The sequence below is a fragment of the Stegostoma tigrinum genome, chromosome 15 (assembly GCF_030684315.1).
Source record: "Stegostoma tigrinum isolate sSteTig4 chromosome 15, sSteTig4.hap1, whole genome shotgun sequence".
In the NCBI taxonomy this organism is placed as follows: domain Eukaryota; kingdom Metazoa; phylum Chordata; class Chondrichthyes; order Orectolobiformes; family Stegostomatidae; genus Stegostoma; species Stegostoma tigrinum.
The window spans coordinates 39,722,069-39,744,375 of NC_081368.1; the positions used below are offsets into that span (position 1 = coordinate 39,722,069).

Below are 22,307 nucleotides of genomic sequence, written 5' to 3' on the forward strand. Positions count from 1 at the left end.
TGTCTGAATGATTTATTTCTCAATATTTTACCATTACCTAATGTCCTCTGAATATACTGGATAAATGAAATTACCTAGAGCATCCTATTTTGCTTTTTTTTTGTAGATACTGAGCGTGCAGTGCAATTACTTGCAAAGTATGGCATGAATCTTCCAGAACTAGAGGAAGAGCAACTCCGAGTGGCAATTGAGAAAGTCACAGACATTTTAAGAAGTGACTTGTTCCGAGCACTGTTAGGTAATTCTTCTTCTTATATATTAAAGTTAACTAATAATTAGAACTTTATGACAAGCACAGCAATTTGCAAATTTTCAGGAATTAGATCAAATAAAAATTTCAATGAGTAGCATTTATTTTTTGGGAACAGTGTGGTACCTTAGAGGCTACCATGATGTTTGCAGCATTTATGTGCATTTTTCATGTTGAGTTTCATGTGATGACAGTCGACGAGGATGTTAATGGGCTTTGGAAGAAGTTGAAACATGATGTCAATCAGGGTGTAATGCTGAATATGCATTCTGTAGCAGCAAATACCCAACAACATCTAACTACCCACCTATCTACCCCATTCTTCCACCAGCTGTATTTAAAAAAACTCAAGTACTTTCAGATAGATTGTTCTTCAGCAATTCCTCAATGAACTTTCCTTCATCATAAGGTCAGACATGGAGATGGTTGCAATATGTTCAACACCATTTGGCACTCCTCAGGTTTTGTAGCAACCTATATCCAAATGCAGCAACTCTTGGCAATATCCAGGCTGTGGAAAGTAATATTTAAGTCCCATGGATGCCAGGCAGTGGCCAGCTCTAACAAGTGAGGATCTAACCATTGTTTTTTGATATTCAACAGCATTACCATTGTGGAATCCCCCTACTTTCAACATCCTGTGGGTTACTGTTGATCAGAGGCTGAAGTGGACAGTAATTTTTTTCTGAAAATCTAACTGTTCGACACCTTAACAGTGTAAAACAATTTAAAGGCAAGCACTCAGTTGGGAACCTCCAAAAAAGAATTTCTGGTGTTGCATATTGTCTGCAAAATTCTATTATATAGTCTTCTAAAGAATACGCATCTTACTTCCTAAAATTTATTGAAATTTCATAACATTTTTCCTTATTAACGAGATGAGAGTGCCACTGGCTAGGCAGCATTTATTGTCCATCCCTCGTTGCCCAGAGGGCAGTTCAGAGTCAACCACATTGCTGTGGGGAGAGAGAGAGAGAGAGAGAGAGAGAGAGAGATAATGGGAACTGCAGATGCTGGAGAATTCCAAGATAATAAAATGTGAGGCTGGATGAACACAGCAGGCCAAGCAGCATCTCAGGAGCACAAAAGCTGACGTTTCGGGCCTAGACCCTTCATCAGAGAGGACTGTTAGGTAATTCTTCTTATATATTAAAGTTAACTAATAGTTAGAACTTTATGACAAGCACAGCAATTTGCAAATTTTCAGGAATTAGATCAAATAAAAGTTTCAATGAGTATTCATCATTGCTGTGGGTCTGGAGTCACATGTAGGCCAGACCAGATAAGGATGGCAGTTTCTTTCACTAAAGGACATCAGTAAACCAAATGGGTTTTTCTGACAATTGACAGTGGATTTATAGTCATCAATAGACTCTTAATTCCAGATATTTTTATTGAATGCAAATTCCACCATCTGCCATGGCAGGATTTGAACCCAGGTCCCCAAAATGTTATCTGGGTCTCTGGATTAACAGTCCAGCGATAATACCAATAGACCATTGCATATAAATGCCTGAGTTGCATGTATAGATTATCTTTCCTATAAGGGTTTTCCGTAGAACATTTAATACAATTTGTAAACCATCCTCAGTGTCCAGTTGTTGAGGTTCTAGCTGTGAGAATACTTTATATCTGATCTTGCTTTTTATAGGCGGTGACAGTTCCAAGACTATATCTGGCTATTCTTTTAAAATATAACTGGTGTCCACATACCCATTGATCATACCTTCATAGAACCTCAGTGCCAAATCATATCTAAACACTTTTCACTTGGTTTCAACCATTTTTCATCAAAAGTAACTGTACTTTGCAATCTTCTTTCTGAGCACTTTGTGCCATTGTTTATCTTCGGGCAGCCTTCCTCTGCTACCGCTGTCAATCTAGGCCCAAGCCAGTTCCTAAAATAAAAACCAAGACACCTTTCTTTATGGTTAGAGTTTAATAACTGTTCAATCTTACAACTACTTCCACACTCACTAGCCCCATCAGTTCCCACCTCATACACACACAATTAATCCATTAATACCAGTCACTGTCTAACTACCTGTTATAATGTCAGTAATCAATCAGTGTATTTAGAAGCAATTCCCATATCCAAGTCTAAGGTAGAATTGATGTGCAAGACATGTATGCTTCACAAAGAATGTCCTGGCTGAAATCTGCCACCCGCAGCATCCTCACCTCAGGACAGTGGCTGGATCCCTATTGACCATAATGGTGATTGTGGTAATAGACTTTTATTCATGTATGTCCTTCCAGGCTGGTGCTGGGGATAACTGCAACTTCTTTGATAACCACTCAATGCAGTATAAGGGAAGACATTGAGGTTTTCTGTTAACAGAGAGTTGACTATATTTTGTCCCCTCTTGTTTGGGAGCAGCAGGTGGAATAAGCATTTGGTTTCATTCAGGCTGCAAACTTGTTTCTGGTGCATGGTGCCACTGAGTACATGCACATTGCTTTCTGAGCTCAGGATGTCAAATCTGAACTATACTGCAACAAATCAAAAAGTAGTCTTTAGAAAACAAGATCTATCCTCTGACCAAGATAATAAAATGTGAGGCTGGATGAACACAGCTTGGCCTGCTGTGTTCATCCAGCCTCACATTTTATTATCTTGGAATCTCCAGCATCTGCAGTTCCCATTATCTCTATCCTCTGACCATGTGGTTGATAACCCCAGTGTTGCAAATCATAAATATGAGGGTGCCATAGATACAGTGGAAGTCATACTGCTACATACAATGTCATAGAGCAGGTATTAGCTAAATTAGGCTGGTCTCGTAACCAGTCTTGTAACCTGACACTAGCTTAATGAAATAAATCCTCTATGGGGTCCTCAAGTCCTGGCCGCATTCTCATGACAGCCAGAGGAAGTGCTTCAAGAACGTTCTGAAGGCTTCATGTAGGAGATTTATATCAAATTTGAGTCCTGGGAAAAACTCACCCAGAATTGTTGCACCTGATGAAATAAAATAAAAACGACATACACCATCCTTCGAAATTAAGTGAAAGAATATCCTGAACTAGCCGCTCGTTCAGAATATGACCTCTTTGTGCAGATCAACTTTAGCAGTTACCTAATTACTGAGCAAACCCTGCCAAACTCTCTAGATGATGAGCATGTTCGTCTTTGCCTTGAAGAAAGTACAAGACCCCAAGGAGGCCTGGCCTGATCAGGACTGAAGGCAAAAGCAAAGTTGCTGGAAAAGCTCAGCAGGTCTGGCTGCATCTGTGGAGTGAAAAACAGAATTAATGTTTTGGGAGTGGTGACCTTTCCTCAGAACTGATGGTGGCTGGGAAAAAGTCAGTTTATATGCAGGAAATAGGGAGGTGGGTGGGGTAGGGAGTACACGACAGGGTAGTGCCCAAAGAGAGAGAAAGACAGATGGGCAGACAAAGGAGTGATAACGATCAGCCTGGGAGGGTGAATAGTTGTTAATGGGTACTGTCGTGACTAGCAACAGGGGTGTGTAATGGCAGGCTATGTGGTAACAAGGCCTGATGTGTGGGGTAGGGGGCTGGGATATGGGGGAGTTTAGGCCCTAAAATTATTGACCTCAATATTAAGTCTGAAGGGCTGTTGGGTCCCCAAGCAGAAAATGAGGTGTTGTTCCTCCAGTTTGCTTTGGGCTTTGCTGGAACACTGCAGCAAGCCAGAGACAGAGATGTTGGCCAGAGAACAGGGTGGTGCATTAATGTGGCAGGCAACAAATAGTTCAGGGTCCTTTTTGCGAGCAGGGCATAAATGTCCTTCGAAGCAGTCGCCAAGTCTACGATTCATTTCCCCAATGTAGGGGAGACCACATTGTGAGCAGTGAATGCAGTAGACTAGATTCTGGGAAGTGCAAGTGAAGTGTTGCTTAACCTGGAAGGTATGTTTGGGCCCTTGGATATTGAGGAGGGAGGAGGTAAATGGGCAATTGTTCCACCGTCGCCAGTTATAGGGAAAGGTGCCAAAGGGCTGTGGGGGGTGTTGGTGGTGAAGAAAGTGTGGTCCAGGGTGTCCCAGAGGGAACGGCCCCTGGGGAAGGTGGACAAGGGAGGGGAGGGGAATATGTGTCTGGAGGTGGCGGAAATGGTATCTGATGATCTTCTGGATGTGGATGCTGGTGGCTTGGTAGGTGAGGATAAGGGGAATCCTATTGCTCATATGGGAGGGAAGAGAAGGGGTGAGGGTTGTAGCTTGGGAGATGGTTTAGACCTGGTGAGGGTCCTGTCGACAACCGAGCTGGGGAATCCTCAGTTGAGGAAGAAGGTGGACATTGCGGAGGCTGCCTTGTTGAATTTGGCCTCATTTGAACATTTGCAACAGAGATGAAGGAACTAAGAGAATGGAATGGAGTCTTTACAGGAAGTGGGTGTGAGGATGTCTAGTCCAGGTAGCTGTGGGAGTCAGTGGGTTTGTTATGGATATTAGTGGCCAGTCTGTCCCCAGAAATGGAAACTGAAATGTCGAGGAACAGAAGGGAGGAGTTAGAGATAGACCAGGTGAAAGCGAGGGCAGGGTGGATTTTGGAAGCGAAATTGATGAAGTTTTCCAATTCCAGATGAGAGAGGGAAGCAGCACCGATGATAGCATTGATGTATTGATGAAAGAGTTGTGGATGGGGCCAGACTAGGACTGGAACAAAGAATATTCCACATGCCTCATGAAGAGACAGACATAACTAGGGCCCGTGCAGGTAACTATGGAAACCCCTCTTACCTGAAGAAAATCAGTGAGGTTAAAAAATAATAAAGTGTGAACTTTATTATCTTGGATTCTCCAGCATCTGCAGTTCCCATTATCACTGATACAAGGTTAAAAAATAAGCTGTTGAGTGTGAGGACAAGCTTGGCCAAGTGGAGGAGGGTGGCGGTGGTTGGGGATGGTTCAGTTAGTTGCTCCAGGAAGAAGCGGAGAGCCCTAAGACCCTCCTGGTGTTAAATGTGCGTGTAAAGGGATTGCACATCCGTGGTAAAGAGAAGAGGGCTGGAACCGACAAACTGGAAGTTTTGGAAGCAGCTTAAGGCATCAGAGGAATCATGGATGTACGTGGGCAGGGATTCAATCAGGGAAGAGCAGACTGAGCCAATGTAGGAAGAGATGAGTTCTGTGGGGAAGGAGCAGGCTGAAGCAATGGGTCTGCTTGGACAGTCCTGTTTGTGGATTTTTGGGAGGAGGTAGAAACGAGCTGTGCAGGGTTCGGGGACTATCAGGTTGGAAGCAGAGCTGGGGAGACCACCAGATGAAATGAGATCAGTAACCATAGTGGATATAGTGGCCTGATGTATCATGGTGCGGTCATGGTCCAGGGGAAGTTGGAGGAGGTATCGAGAGTTGGTGCTCAGCCTCTGCATGGTAGAGGTCAGTACGCCAGACTACAACAGCACCAACCTTATCGGCAGGCTTGATAACAAAGTCAGGGTTAGATCTGGGTGCGTGGAATGCAGAGATTTTGGAAGGAGATGGATTCGATTTGGTGAGAGGGGCAGTGAATTTGAGACGACTAGTGTCACGTCGACAGTTCTCAATAAACAGATCGAATGCAGGTAAAAGGCCGGAGGGAGGGGTTCCAGGAGGAAGGAGAGTGTTAGAACTGGGCAAAAGGGTCAATGGGACGGGGAGAGGACCCTTGTCCAAAGAAAGGGGCACGGAGGTGAAGATGGCAGAAGAAGAGTTTGATGCCATGTCATGCCCAAAATTCATTAAGGTGTGGATGCAGTGGAATAAAGCTGAGGCCTTTGCTGAGTACAGAGCAGTCGGCATCGGAGAGCAGAAGGTTAGGAGGGATAGTGAATACCTGACAGAAGGTGGGGTTGGGAGTGAAGTGGAGTCAGAGGGAAGGGGAGGAGGCTTCCAGAAGGCCATGGGTATCTTTGAGTTGTTGCATCTCACGGGCCTTGATGTCTGAAAGGAAAAGAAAAAGTTTCTTGTTAGCATGACGAATGAGCCAGATGATGAAGTGGAACTGTGGAGTGGTACAGCCCTGAGCCAATATGTTGCGATGCTGTTGGAGAGAGAGGTCGAGAGTGCGCATATGGTGCTACATGGTACTGAGTGTGGATCTCAGGATGCGGCGAGAGCAGCTGTCTGTGGAATGATGATCAGGACCGACTCACTTATCTGCATGAGCAGAAGACTCACACCACTGACACCTAGGACTGTGCCCAGGAACGAAAATCCTACCACTGTGACCCATCCCTGGGGAGACCAGACCAGCTCAGGCGCGACTGATAACCATGGCGCCTCCTGTCCTGGGGATCCTGTCATTCTCAACTGTGCCCTCCAAGCTGATGGGTTCTCCGTATGTTGCATGGACTGCATGGCGTCCTTGGGAAGGCAAAGGGCTGTGAGGCATGCTTTCTGATCAACTCCTGGTGCTTAGACGTAGTGACCCTGGCAAGCCACTGCTCCCCGGACCTCGAATACATTACAGTAAAATGTCGTCCCTACTATCTGCCCGGAGAGTTCACCTGCGCCATCCTGATAGCAGTCTACATTCTACCCCATGGAGTGAGATGCGTTTCTCCAGCAATTTCTATTTCAGATTTCCACCATCCACAGTTCCTTTTTGTTTAGTACAGATAAATATAAGTCTCTACAGTCAGGAAGAAAGGAATTTATAATATGCACTAAAAAGACAGCAGACCAATTAATACATATTTTTAGCTTTATACGCAAAGGAAGACACAAATAATTTTGCTAATGTTGATCTTGCTTTGTGCACCTCTTGAGCAGTTGTAACTTTGTATGCCTTGCTTTGTACTACTTGCAAAACAAAGCTTGTCACTGTACTTAGGTACATGTGACTGCAATAAATCAAATCAAATCAATGATATTTTCTCTTGCTTGAGAAAGTTGATAAGTGGCCAAAGAACTCCAGGACTCTTGTGCTACATGGTATACTGACCAGTAAAACAGTGAGTGTTTTCTTCTTTTTCTGAAGATTAGTCCTCAGGTTATGAAACAGTTAAAACTGCAGTTCTTGACTTGTTCCTGGAGCTTACCAATGAATGTTTAGGACAGTAAAGGAGAAATCCAATTGGACATTTATTCAATTAGCTTCGGGAAAAGTAACTACTGTGGGATTAATGGTTTTGTTCATTGAAATTAAAGCAAGTTTTAAAAATGTGAGGGAAATTGAGCTTATGGAAAAATTCAAGAATAGTATTTCAGTGACAATTTAGTCCTATTTGGATGAGTATGAGATACCTAAAGTCTGTGGGCAGGAGTTGTTGCAGATGCTTATGTTTTGTTGAGCCATCTAAGTGTTTGTAAGCAGTCATATGGTTACCAACATAATAACTGGAGGAATAGACAAGAATATGGCTTCCAGGAGAAGGAAGTAGAGGTTTCAGTTTATTAAAAGGATAATATAGAGAATGAAAGTAATGATCATAAATCAGCATGTTTTCATTGCCATAAAACAAGGCATATTAAAGCAAACATTAGAAACATAATAGTAGATTGCTACAAGTAATAGGAACACTTAGTGTAGTGATTAAGTGAGGTCAGTCAGCTGGACTTCACAGAATATGAATTCCTTGATAGGGGCTGTTTATCTGGTCCTATCAGGGAGCCCTGGCTGACAGATGTAAACAGAAATGTCAGAGATTCTGGAACTCTGAGAACTGACTCTGAAGAGGAAGTTCAAGAGTCAGTGTCTCTTCATGTGTAATTAAAAGGTGACTTGGTAATGGGATAATGGCCTCTCTGGAGTTATTTTTACTAAAAGTCTTCAAAAAGGTAGTAACAATAAATTAGGTGGATGTTAAACCAGTTAAATAGGTGCAAATGACAGGATAAGTCATATCAGAAAGTAAAACTTGGAAGAAACACATTGCATCTAATATTTTTATAGTAGGAATAGATAAGGGGAGCCAACAATTATAAGGGATTTGCAATTGAAGACCAAGAAAGCCTGAAATCATTCTAACCCTGAGAGATACTCATTTGTGAATTGTGTGGGAGGCTAAAAGTGTTCAAAAGTAATGTTATGAAGGAGAGGTTGATCCCACTCTGATAACTAAAGCCAAAACATCCAGAGGAACTCGCCTTGCCTCGTAATCTGTTAAAGGAAGTCTGAAAAGTATTATAACCTGCCTCTCAACAGACTCCACCCCAATCTGTTATAAAGTAGTGATTAAATGAAAGAAATCCCTGATACTCATTTTATAATCAACAAGTAACAACTGATTTATCCAACAGTAAACAAATTAACAGAAGACTCTCTGATGAAGGGTCTAGGCCCGAAACGTCAGCTTTTGTGCTCCTGAGATGCTGCTTGGTCTGCTGTGTTCATCCAGCTCCACACTTTGTTATCTTGAATTCTCCCTTAAGTAGTAGTTATTCTCGGATAAACAAAATTCTAATGGTATGCTGTTCCAATAAATATAAGCCCCACTTACATAAACCAAAGTAAAAAGAGAAATAAATTAAAACTTAGTCTCTCGAAATTACAGCCAGGATGAGTCTTCCGGAAAACTCCATACCCTCTCCATTGATCCATAGTCAGGAACGCATTTCTCCTTTAAATTACTATGTCAGGAATATTAGCTAAGATTGCCATTGTACCTTTAGTTTAGATGATGGTTTTCTGAGAGCTTGGAGAGTCAGTGATTCTTTCTTTTATAGCTGAGAGCTATTCTCTTGGCAGATGACAGTTGACTCTCACCCGATTTTTGAATACCCGCTTCTTTTATACCCTTGATGACCTATTAATTTTTTGCAATAGGTTTGATCCTAGGTTGTCAAAGCTATTAGCTTTAAATTTAATTGGGTTTTGGTATCTAGGGCCTGGTTGAAATTAATGGGCTAAGTTCAAAAGCCTGTTGTCTTGGCTAAAAATGTTGCTTTGTCTTCTAATAGTGTCGCATTTTGCTACAATGTTTCAATTTCAAGGACTCAGTGCATCTGCTGCTGCCTGCAGACTTTTTTTTATCTCCAAGCCTAAAAAAACATCTTTTAAAGGGACCACACACTCTTCCCCCTTAACAAACATTAAAACAGTCTACCTAGCTTCATAATAGTAAATTCAAAACTAAGTATAGTGAAGCCATGGATGTTGCTCAGAAAGAATTAAATAAGGCATGTTTGAAATGTAATCAGGGGAAAGTAAATTATATTAAAGTGTGCAGAGATCAAATACAGGAAAGCAACACACTTGTATTGAAACACAGAATGTATCTTAATATCCTCAAAAAATGCAGTAAGAGGTTTTAATTCTGAAAGGACAAAGGACTGTCACATTAAAAAAAGCAATTTTAACCTTGTTGTCAATATTCTGATTGAGTTTGGAAAATTAACTTAAAGACAGCATTATGTATATATACAGCTGATGAAAAGAATGATCAGAGATAATGGGAACTGAAAATGCTGGAGAATCTGAGATAACAAAGTGTGAAGCTAGGTGAACACAGCAGGCCAAGCAGCATCGTAGGAGCACAAAAGCTGACGTTTCAGGCCTAGACCCTTCATCAGAGGCCCGAAACGTCAGCTTTTGTGCTCCTAAGATGCTGCTTGGCCTGCTGTGTTCATCCAGCTTCACACTTTGTTATCTATGATGAAAAGAATGATGCCTGGATTGTCAACTTGCCTGAAATTTTCTTCACACAGTTAAAGAAGGACGTAACAAAAACATTGTCACTAAGTTATCTAAATATCATGATTCCCATATCCTGCAAATTCTACTTGTATTCTTACTTCTGTTTGTTTCAATTACGTTTTAAAATTTTTATAAATCTGCTCTATGAGAATGAAAGGCACAAGCTCAAATTCATTTATGGGATGTGGGCATTGTTCACAGAGTCAGCGTTTATTGTCAGTCCCTAATTGCCTCCTGAGACGAATGGTGGATAAGGCCTTTTTGTGACTGAAGTTAGAAGACCAAAACTGTTGCGAATGTAGAGTCATATGTAGCTCAGACCAGGTAGGAAAGGCAGATATTTTCTCTAAAGAACATTAGTGATTCAGGCTTGGGTTTACAACAATCAACAACAGTTACATAATCACAATTAGGCTAGTTTTTATTTAATCCGCATTTTTATCAAATTCAAGTTTCACCATCTGCCATGCTAGGATTCAAACCTATGACTCTTGGGCATTATCCTGGATCTCTGGATTATCAGTTAAATAGTGGTATAGACAAAATGATACTTTCTTTCCTCCAAGAGAAAAGGTGTGATGAAATTTAATTTCAACATTGTATAAGAATGTAAAATTCACAGAATACCGAGTTCCAAAGTCATTAGGTGGCAACATTCAATTCTCTCCACAATCCTGGAGGTGCTTATTACATTGGCTTTAATAGGTCACTCGCCTTACTTCAAAGACAGTTCCGGCTCTCAGTTCAGTTGGACAGAAATAGGGGAATGCCGTGTATTTGGAGTGCTGAGTTTTAGCAGTCTTGCTGGCAAGGAATCAAGAATATTTAATTAATTCTGTGTAGTCAGGATTCTGAAGAAGTCCTGGAAAGTAGAGAAACTGGGGATGTCACTGTATCTGTGTTGGTGGAGGACTCTGGGAGGAGCTCGGGGCGGGGGGGAAGTTACCTACAGCATGAATACGTGAAAGAGTGGGCTTTGAAAACCCTGTAAGCAGCAATTGCTTCATGCAACTAAGCAAGCATAGGAGATCTACCACCAGTAAATAAAATGAAATAGTTAACAGGCTGTTCCCTCAAATGCCTAGCTCTTGAAAATAATATGCACGTAAAAAAAATATAATAGCATCAGAATTTAACTGGCCATTTTATGATATTTAATGCTTAAAGAATGAGATTAACACAGCTTTTTCAAAACTACCAGTGAAAATGTCAGTACAGTACATTGGAATTTTATTGACATTGTACAATATGATAACGTTCAAGGCTGAAGAGTGACTTGTGAACTTAAAGACTGACTCCATCTGGGGTTTATTAGCAATTTGGAGACATTTGTTAGGAAAGAAAATAATAATTGAAAAGCCACACAGATTAACATGACCCACGTATGTGTATTTGCGTTATTAACCCTAATGAATAGGTGCTATATTATCAGTAAAAAGGTCTTAACTTGTTATAAATAATCCAGAATATCAGAAGACTTTACATATTTCTTACTATTGAAATTGTACATGCAACAGACCCTGTAAGGTAGTTGACATAAATGTGAATTAAGTGAATTAAATTGATTAATTGTGAATTTTTCAATGCTTTCTTCAGATAAGACTCATTGTCATTCATCAATAAGTGCTGGCCATTGAGTAAATGCTGGTCAGCCAAGGACGCCCATGTCCCACAAGTGAATTTTAAAAACTCACTATGGCCTCCCAATTGGCCTAATTTACCAGATCAAAAGTCCTGAATGAGAACTGGAGTAAATGGTGAATATCTGTCTGAAAATATGAGCAGTGACTAGTGCACTTTATGGTTTTCTATACTTCAGTTTGCGCAACATTTATACCGCAGAGAATTAGGTTCTTGTTGAAACAAATAGTTTGACATTTATTAAAAATGCTATTTACCAGCTATAATATCAGAGACTTACACACAGTCTGATTCTGTTGTAACTTCTATTACTGTATATTACACACATGGGTGTTTGACAGAACTCACAACACTGACTCCATCTGAAATAATGTTGCTATTGTCCCAGAGGACCAAAGGCTGCTCTCTCATTATAGAGAAATGATTGATAATGAGTATAACCTGAGAGTCACCACGTCTCAGGTGAAGGGCGGGGTTGAGAACAGGACCTTCATGATGAACTCAGCCAGTACAGGAACTGCACCTGCGCTGTTATTGTTCACTCCACATTGCAAACCCAACCATCCAGCCAACTGAGCTACCTGATCTCCTTATTGACTCCATGACACAAAGAATGATTGCAGGTGAGGCCCATAACCTTTATAGAACATAGAACATAGAAAAGTACAGCACAGTACACGCCCTTCGGCGCACGATGTTGTGCCGTGGAATAATCCGAATCCAAAAATAAAATAACCTAACCTACATTCCCCTCAATTCACTGCTGCCCATGTGCATGTCCAGCAGTCGCTTAAATGTCACTAATGGCTCTGCTTCCTCGACTACCACTGGCAAAGTATTCCATGCGCTCATAACTGTCTGGGTGAAGAACCTCCCTCTGACGTCTCCTCTACATCTTCCTCCTAACACCTTAAACCTATGACCCGTCGTGGCAGTCAGTTCTGCCCTGGGGAAAAGCCTCTGGCTATCGACTCTATTCATGCCTCTCATTACCTTGTACACCTTGATCAGGCCACCTCTCTTCCTCCTTCTCTCCAGAGAGAAAAATCCGAGGTCAGCCAACCTCTCCTCGTAAGACAAGCCCTCCAGTCCAGTCAGCATCCTAGTAAACCTCTTTGCACCCTCTCCAAAGCCTCCACATCTTTCCTATAATAGGGTGACCAGAACTGGACACAATATTCCAAGTGTGGTCTCACCAGGGTTTTGTAGAGCTGCAGCAAAACCCCGTGGCTCTTAAACTGGATCCCCCTGTTAATGAAAGCCAAAACACCATGTGCTTTCTTAACAACCTTATCCACATGGGTGGCAACTTTGAGGGAGCTATGCACTTGAACGCCAAGATCCGGCTGTTGTACTGGAACATCACATGTCATAATCTCATAATTATACAAGGCATGTCATGATACAAGATCCCATTCATGGCAACCAGTGTTCCCTGCCCACTGCATAGGACTTCGTACCTTCAATGCCAACTATTCCTTTCTAGCCACCTTACAACTCCTCCTGTGCACTATGACAAAATGTTCCCTCTACGTTTCCACTCCTCCCCGTGATCCTTCAAAACCTCGAAGGTAACGTCATTACCAACCCAGCAACCCACCCCAAAAACCTTCACTCTTGCACCTACCATACCAATGTCTGCAATGACCAGACCTTAGATCCATACTAAAACTAAATAAATAGTTTTAAGTATCTATTACAGACTTCATTTTTGTGAAACTCAAACTCATTCAATAATATAATCTCTTTATCAGAACAAATATGTTTTTAACTGTGTAATTCCTTATAAAGAAAATCACTGGAATTTATCATCCCACCTCAAAGGTCCCAAAACCAGTTGGAGCTCTCAATCTTTATCCTTCCATGGGATGTAAGTGTTGCTGGTAGGCCATCATTTTATGCCTACCCTTAATTGCACTTTTCAAATTTCTGATGAGTTTGACAATTATGAGTTTATGCACTTATTTACATGTCCCTTTTAACAATCGAAAAGGTACTTTATCTCTCCCTTGACCTTGCCAAAGGGTGCTTGACCTTCCGCAAAGATGTCCTGGAATGACGGTAACAGAAAATGATCATTGTCAATCTTGACCTTTGTCTACACTTTCCTGCCAGGTCCTCAAATCCCTTGAGAGTTGAGACACTAAACATTTATCTCTCCCAACCCGCAATGTATTCAATGATAGTTATAGTAAAGGTTATCCCATCTCTTCAAAGGACTCTTTAAAGTTCAGACCCGCTCCTACCAGATCTAATCTATGCCTCTTGTGCTTTGTGCACCTTGATTACAAAAATCAGAAATGGGTGGATGCACTGATATGCCTCTATGAAATCTGCATCTGTGAAAAGTGACCCTGCTCCATTCCTGTTCCAACAAAAATGGTAGGTAGCTTGTTTGGAGGCATGTATTCCAACTTTCAGCCTCCCCTGCCATTTACGCAGTAACAGAGAGGCACTCTATGTTATGAAAATAGTATTTGTGGCTATTATACTTATATTTTAATGAAGGCCACAGATAATGATTTTTATTTCCAGTAAAATAAATCTTGTAACAAATTTAAAGAGTGGCATGTTATAATCGCCAGCAGCAGTTTCTAGTCAGAGTGATAAGCCATTTAACATGCCTCTGACCACTGTTTTTGTGGTGAGTGTTAATCTACTTTATTTTCATGAAAAGTTACAATAAAATAAATCTGCAGATTTGTATGCAGTACAGTTATTCTTCACGTACAGTGCTGAGCCATCCAAAAGATCTGTGGCAAATGTAGTATCACTTGCAACATTGGATGGTCAAATTGAAAAAAAATTGCATCACAACTACTAACTGTCCCAAAGTGTTTTAGACCATCAAAATTACATTTCAACTGTAATTAATATTATAAAGTGTCAAATGCAGCTGATGCTTGCAAGCAATAAGTAACCACAAACAATGTAATAATAACCTGATAAACTGTTGTGCTGTTGTTTGGGAAATGTATATTAGCCAGGATGTGCTATTTCTGTTTTGTGTTCTCGTGTTTACTGAAAATTATTTCAGCTTCCTTTTCTTTGTCGTGGCTGAACTTGTAGTCAAGTGTTTGTGTAATTTACATATGTTTGAAGTTTCGGTTATACATCGCTGAACTTTTTATACATGTATTAGGCCTCAAATTTTCCCAAGGTCAACAGGCTTACCAGTTTCTTTGAATGTGTTTATGATGAACCTAATTTAATTCTACATATCTAGCCAAAGCCAAAAATAACAGAACAGTTCACAGATTAGTCCTTTGAGACACTTTTTCCACCCAAAGAGATTATTTATGATGAAGATGTGATGAACCATCTGCTTAGTATGTATTCCTTTATAAACACTGAATATTTAAAGGCAAGTAGACACTGTTATTGTCGGTACTCCGCCAAGTACGGTGATCCATTAAGTGAAGAACTGCTTGTATGTTGTCTCCAATTTTAATTATCAAGTGGATTTTGTATAACTTTTATTGTAGTAAAACAGAAATATGCATGTATTCTAGTATTGAATTATCCTGTACTTGATTGTTCTGCCCTACATATACCATAATTCTACAGTACTAGTAGTTTATATAGATTGCCTTGTGCAATTTAAAGTAAAATATTATTCTGAAATACCTTGAGACAAATGGCCTCCTGGCTGCTAACCAGTGACTGTAGTATTAGTTCTCTGTGTGTTCCATTAGCAAGTATTGTTTGAAACTGCTTTGTGAATGAATTATGAAGTGAAGTAGTGAATATTTAATTTTTAAGAGTGATCAGTAGCAAAATGCCATACAAGGTTGTGGGAGAATGTGCAGAAAAGTTAGCATTTATTATCTGCATGGTAATTATCTACCAGCTTAAAGTAGGAGGGAATGGTTTTTACACCTCTTAAGTAACCATTCTATAAACTCCAAAGAATTTGATGATGCAGCTTGCAGTATGAAATCTTAATTTATTTGCATTCAGCTAGTTCTCATTTGTTCAACTCAATATATGCATTATATCTGCATAATTGAAATTACGTGACAATGCCAAGTTTTTGGTGTCTGATTGTCAGCCTAATTGACAGGCAAATAGAAGTAGCAGACATAGTTAATCATTTGTTGTTTTGTGCATTCTCACTTGGATAAATGCATTCAAGTTCTTTCAGTTACTGAAAATGGTTGATTGCTAAGTCATGACCTAAACTGATTTGGAAAATAATACAGAATAATATGCCACATCTATGAAACTGAAATAGCAGTGCATGATGATCTTGGACAATTCCACTCTCTCTTTTACCAAAATTAGCATTCATTTGAAAATGAAGTAATTTGTTGATGTCAGTTGATTTGTAGAATTACGTTTTACTATCTTCAACCCCATCTTAATACCGAGTTCAGGCACAAAAGTAGGTCAGCACATCGAGGTTAACAATACCTCATGTAGTCCGAATAGGAAATAGTAAAATATCCACATTGTTTCAGGTAAGTGCAATAACAGGTTGAGTTGCCCTATTTTACAAAGAAGAGGAATTGTGTTTCTTGTAGGGTGTCTGAATGGTAGAGATAAATGAAATAGGATTTTGTAACCCTTTCTTTGAATATTAAAGGTTTGTAAAACTGGCAGGGATGGAATTAACCTCAAAAAATGAAGCAAATATAGAAAAAAAATTGATATGTTTTTGTTAGATCATTAAAAATTGCAAAAAAATTCAGATTGTTTTACAGTGGATACAGTAAGTTGGTTGGATTAGAACTTTTCATGAGTCCACAAATCTATTTCTGACTGAGGTCAAGAATTTCAATTAGTTAAATGAAACTCAGTGTTTTCCCATTTTGCTCCTATTTAGTATTTATAAAATGTAGCTTTAAATGCACATTAATCCATAATGAGTGTGGTATTCTTAAATTTCATTTTCATTGTGGCGAATAAAATGAACAACACATGGGCTTAGATGACGGCCAAATAAGAACATAAGAACACAAGAACACAAGAACTAGGAGCAGGAGTGGGCCATCCGGCCCCTCAAGCCTGCCCTGCCATTTATTAAGATCATGGCTGATCTTTTTGAGACTCAGCTCCACTTACTCGCTCACTCACCATAACCTTAATTCCTTTACTGTTCAAAAATGTATTTATCTTTGCCTTAAAAACATTCAGCGAGGTAGCTTCAATCACTTCACTGAGCAGGGAATTCCACAAATTCGCAAATAGATAACAGTATTTCACTTGTAGAATTTTACTCACTTACTATGCACATTAATTGTGAAGGATGGAAGGAGGAATATTACTCAAATGATAAACCCATAAGAGAACAAGTAAGGGATTAAAGGACATCATCTTCATAAAAGAAAAAGGTAGATTTTATTTATCGGAAAGCAACATGACCATTGAAGAAAAGTAATTTACCTATAAAAGAAATTAATGCAAAAGTTTAGACCCTGAAATAGTTCACACCACTCGATCCAAGATTTTGTAGTATGAAGTATTGATGACATATACCTTATAGATCATGAATTATGTATATCACAGTTGCAATTCACTTTCAATTTGGGAGATTCTTTCCACCATGTTAGGCAGATTGGGGCTTTTAAGAAAATCATGCTAAAATAAATCAGCAAATTTATGGTGCAATTGGAAAAAAAATCTTATGGTAAATAAATGTAGAGTTTTAAAAAAATTGCCATTCATTCTGAAGCACAAACATATAGCTCTGATTTTGTTGGAGTAAATACAACAAAACTGTCAGCATTCACTTTGCTATGCCTTTGAAACTGACAACAATGTCTCAGCTCACACAGGCACAGTTAAATGCAGAATTTCAGAAGTAGCTTTCACTCATTCTGTGCTTATCTACATAGCAGAATGTCGCTGTCCCCAACACCTCTCCGTCGGCATCCACCACCCATCCAGACCAACTGTACTGATTAAATTTCGTACTTTCAATGTCTAGATCTTCTGTAAGAAACCCTAAAAAAAGCTAAACTTGTTGAATGACCTCTGAGATCCTTGTTTAATGGCATCACTCACCCTGAGAGTGTAATATATATGTTGACTGTTTGATTCTCCAATGCAATTAAATTCAACGACTTTCCTTTTATTAAAAAAGTTTGCTATCTTTATTTTAGCTACTATTTGAATTCAAACATAACTGATTTATTACATGGAAATTTAAATTAATGGTGAAGAATATTGAATACTTTTAACTTACTATAAAAACATAACATTGCAGATGCTGGAAATTCAAACTGAAAATGTTAAAAATACTCAGTAAATCAGGCAGCACCTGCAAAGAGAGAAGCAAAATTAACATTAATATTGTTTCTCTCACTGTAGATTTAAAAGATTTCTAGTATTTTCTGGTTTTATTTCTTTTAGTTCCTGGTTTGCTGTGTGCGAACACGTTGATGTGATTGTTTGCTTCCTCTGCTTGCTGACATCCCTGCTGCTTCTTGCCAAGAAGTCCCCGAAACTTGATGTCAGGTTTAAGCAGCAATTGGAAAAAGGACTACATCTTTGTGGGCAACTTAGATCAAGATCTGCTCCAAGTGCCCTTGCTTCACAGTTTCCCATAAATCTGGGACAGAACATGAATAATTTGAGACAAGACATATGGGAAATATGGCATATTTGGGTGTAATATGTGGCTTTGGATGTGCTCCAAAGCGTTTCACTACTGAGATATTTGTCATGTAATGTGTGGGCCTGTTCCAGTCTAATCCTTCGAAATTGATCAGTATGGTTAATAATTCTCCCCCTTATTGGGAAATGTGACAAACAGTAACATAGAAGATGAACGGGGTGTTTTACATCACTTATCGATTCTTGCGAAACATTTAACTCCTTCAAGTCTTAGCTATAATGATTCATACATGCTGTAAGATTTTTTTAACAGAATGAAATTTGTAACATTGAATTTGACCTTGCTATTCATAATCAGACTCACTCTTTTCAGCAATTAAAACTTCATTTTTCTCAATAATACCTTTTCTCTTGTAACGTACATGCTCAATTCTCAAGTTTAAAGTCAACTAATCACTATTTTCTGATTTATCTAACCTTCATTCCTGATTATTTTGACTGTGGTGTTTCATCTTTCGTTCTTAGACATAGATGTAACATTTTGCAAATACTTGTCATTGTGACAAATCCAAGGTAGGTGCAGAAAACAGCATACAAGGCTGCCTTCAATCTCACAAAGGGCCTTGACTCTGTACACCGTGAGGGATTTTGGGATATCCTCTGCAAATTTGGCCGTCCGCAGAAATTTATCCCCACTTCACAAAAACATGTAAGCCATGTTCTTCACCAATGGATCGGACCTAATATAAATGCAAACTGAGGCAAGGAGGGTTGCACCCTCAATGCTGTAGAGAAGGTCTTCTCTGCACACCACCCATCTCCATGAAACTACCCTCTGGAGTGAACCAAACCTACAGGACGAGTGGAAAACTGTTCAATCTTTACCACTTCCAGGCTTGAACCAAGACCACCCCAACTTCTATCAGGCGACACCTGCATGTCTGCTCACTGAGAGGCCAAGCTACAAACCATTGTCGATATATTCACCAAAGCATTCAGGAGGCTAAACCTCAGACTAAACATCCAGAAAACAAAGCTCTGTAAAGCCCAATCCAACCACAGAACACTGCTGCAGCCATCAAAATTCACGGCTAGCCTCTGGACAATATTGATCATTTCCCATACCTCAGTTGCCTCCTCTCAGTACAAGCAGACATTGACAAACAAATCTAACATTGCCTTCACTGCACCAATGCAGCCTTTGGACACCTGGGGAACAGAGTATTCAAAGACTGAGAGCTCAAGCCCAGCACTAAGCTCTGGATTTACAGAGTTGCTGTGGTCCCCACACTGCTGTATGCATCAGAAGCATAGACTATACATAGCAGGGACTTCAAATCCCTGGAGAGCTATCACCAGCACTGCCTTTGCAAAATCCTGAAATCCACTGGCGGGGTAGTCATACCAACATGGGTGTCCACTCTCAGGCCAATATCCCCATTATTGGTCATGCACAACTAGCTGTGATGGATGGATAATATTGTTTGCAATGCCAAACACAAAGCTCCCTGAAAAAGTGCTGTATTTCAAGTTCTGCAATGGTAAGCGATCACAGGAAGGGCAGAGGAAGCACTACAAGTACATCCTGAAAGCCTCTCTAAACAGATGCAACATTCCCATTGACATGTAGCAGTCATTTATCCTAGAATGCATAAACTGGAAAAACATCTGCAGAAATGCCAACCACTTTAAGCATCACTAAGTGGAACATGTGGAGGTCAAGGAGAAATAGCACACAAAACCTAGAACATTCCACCACTTATCAAACACAACCTGCCCCACCTAAGGCAGAGTCAAGTAGCTCCAGGATTGGTCTATTCAGCCATGACAGAAACTGACACCCCCACCTTTCCACACACCCCGAATAGTAGCAATTCATTCTTGACCCTGAGGGACTGCTAAAATAAGACTATTTTCTGATTTATCTAATCTTCTCTTCCAATTATATCAGCTGCCTGTTTCACCTTCAACCTTAGACATAGATTTAACATTTGAAAATGTTTGTCACAGTGTCAAACTGTAGCTATTGAACTGTTGACAACAAGGTGCAGAGCTGGATTAACACAGCAGGCCAAGCAGCATTAGGAGAGCAGGAAGGCTGATGTTTTGGGCCTAGACCCTTTTTCAGAAAATAACTGTTGACAAGTTTAAATTGTAATTATCTTTAACTTTCTGTAGAGTAATTTTCACTATCTTTACTTTTTCACTGTTCTCTAGTACTGAAGTGGATAGTTCATATGTTCTGCTTACATCCAGTGTGGCTACGTCTCTTTATTGGAATTTATCAATTTAGTAATTGTAAAATCCTTGTTCATTTTCATGATGTAGATGAATGTCCGTGCTTCCTGCACATTTAAAGCACTAAGACAAATCTAACACTGAGAAAAGACTTGTATCGTGCTTTGCATAACTTCAGAGTGACAAAATGGTTTACAGTCATTGAGGTAGACCTGAAGTCTGGTCACTATAAAAATGTAATTTTGGTGGATGGAGTGGAAGATGGGGAATTGGAGCTCAGGTAGTAATGAAGAATTGGAACTCAGTGATGGAGGGAAATTAATATCCTTGAATGGGTTTGGGAAATGGAACCTGAAGGTAAAGAGGTCTTGGTGTTCCTTCTTTGCTTGTTCAAGGTAGCTTCTCAATATCTAGCATAAAAACTATAACCAAAGATAAAGAACTCAATTTCTCCAAGGTAAATGCAGTAGCATCTATGTACATTATGAGGTCAAAATATTGCATTCAAATCTCAATCATATTTACTTCTGACTTTGTAATAAAATGAGCAAATGAGCAACTCTGATGTACTTTAAAATATTGAAGAGATTTGATTGCCCTGTCTAACCATTGTTTCTTTGAGCTCGTCCATGTGAAAAATAAAAATTACTGCTTCAGATTCCTGACATGCCTTACTATTGCACTTGTGGACCAAGAGAGAAATAAAAAGATTATGCATCAAACAGGCCAGATTTCCAAATAAGATCAAAAATCAATAATTGGATTCCAATCAATGTCGTGGTTCTCTTTGTCCATGTGGATTGAGATGAGTGAGCTTTTTGTAGCCACCAACTGGCTACAAAAAGCTCACTCATCTCAATCCACATGGACAAGGAGAACCTCGACTTTGACTGGGACAACACCAAGATCCTGGGACAGGCTAGGCAGAGACAAGCACGAGAATTCCTGGAAGCAAGGCACTCCTCGAAGCAGGCTTTTAATAAACACATTGAACTCAACCCCATATACATTCCACTACGGAGGAAACCCGGAAGTGAGGCAATCCATCGCAACGGACCCCAGAGTTTAAAAACCAGGTGGGAAAACACACCGACGCTTAATCAGAGACTGCACTGAGGATGTTACCAAGCACGGTAACGAAACATCTGCGGAACAACAAACCAGCTCGGCGAGCCAACCAACATCAAAACCTTTCAAGCAGCAGCAGGTTGAAGTGAATTATAGATTTTAACTTTTAGGCCTAATTTAAATCAGATGCATTTCCTGGATAACTTCTGTCTGCTGAATTCAACTCAGTCAATTGCACAAACACAACCTTAGGATTGACACGCCTGTTCCAAAGATGAAGAAGCTGTCTGAGATTGCTAACTTCCTCCCAATAACCTGCTTAATTTTAATAAGCCTATGTTATAAACATTCTATGCTATAAAAATGCTATAAACATTCCAGATACTTTAAGAGTCCAGGATTTCTCTGTCTAGAATATATATTTCTCACTTAAAGAATATGTAGAGAGTATCAATTGTAACAGAAAAACTTAAATTGGATGTCTTACTAATTTTATTCTTCCTCTTCTTTTACCCACCTGCCAATCACTCATCATGTTGAGACTAATCATATTTTATTCACACAAAAGCCACAATGTATTCCTCCTTACGGTGCAGAGAAAGTAATTCACCTGCTCCCACCATGGACTCCGACGTGCTGTTGGACCCTATGATTGCTGGCCTTGTTGATGTCTCCATCTGGAATTCCTTGAGCAAACAGTATGATCTCTTCTTGTCTTTGGCTCAGAACAACATTACCTGCTGTTCCAGTGCAGCTTGGAGGAAAATGTCCAGAGAATTGTCATTGAACCACTGTTCCACTAGTTTTCTGCCCTGCAATATTTTTCTGATAATAAACAGCTGGTTTGCTTTGTGGACTGAGCTGTGAAGATGTGGGATTGAAAGCCGTTGATCTGGCTGATGATCTTGCAAGTGAACAATTTACATTTTGCAGATTAATGACCTAGATCTAGAAAATTTCTG

The 22,307-nt window shown here is 39.9% G+C and overlaps 1 protein-coding gene across 4 annotated transcripts in view; it reads left to right on the plus strand.

Moving 5' to 3' along the window:
- The window catches only part of dlg3 (discs, large homolog 3 (Drosophila)), a 483,556-nt gene that overhangs the window by 13,124 nt on the left and 448,125 nt on the right, over positions 1-22,307 (plus strand). For all 4 annotated transcript variants that reach the window (XM_059651426.1, XM_059651427.1, XM_059651428.1 and 1 more), the window contains exon 2: positions 107-238. In XM_059651426.1, the coding sequence (XP_059507409.1) occupies positions 107-238 (132 nt within the window). The remainder of the gene's footprint in view (positions 1-106; positions 239-22,307) is intronic.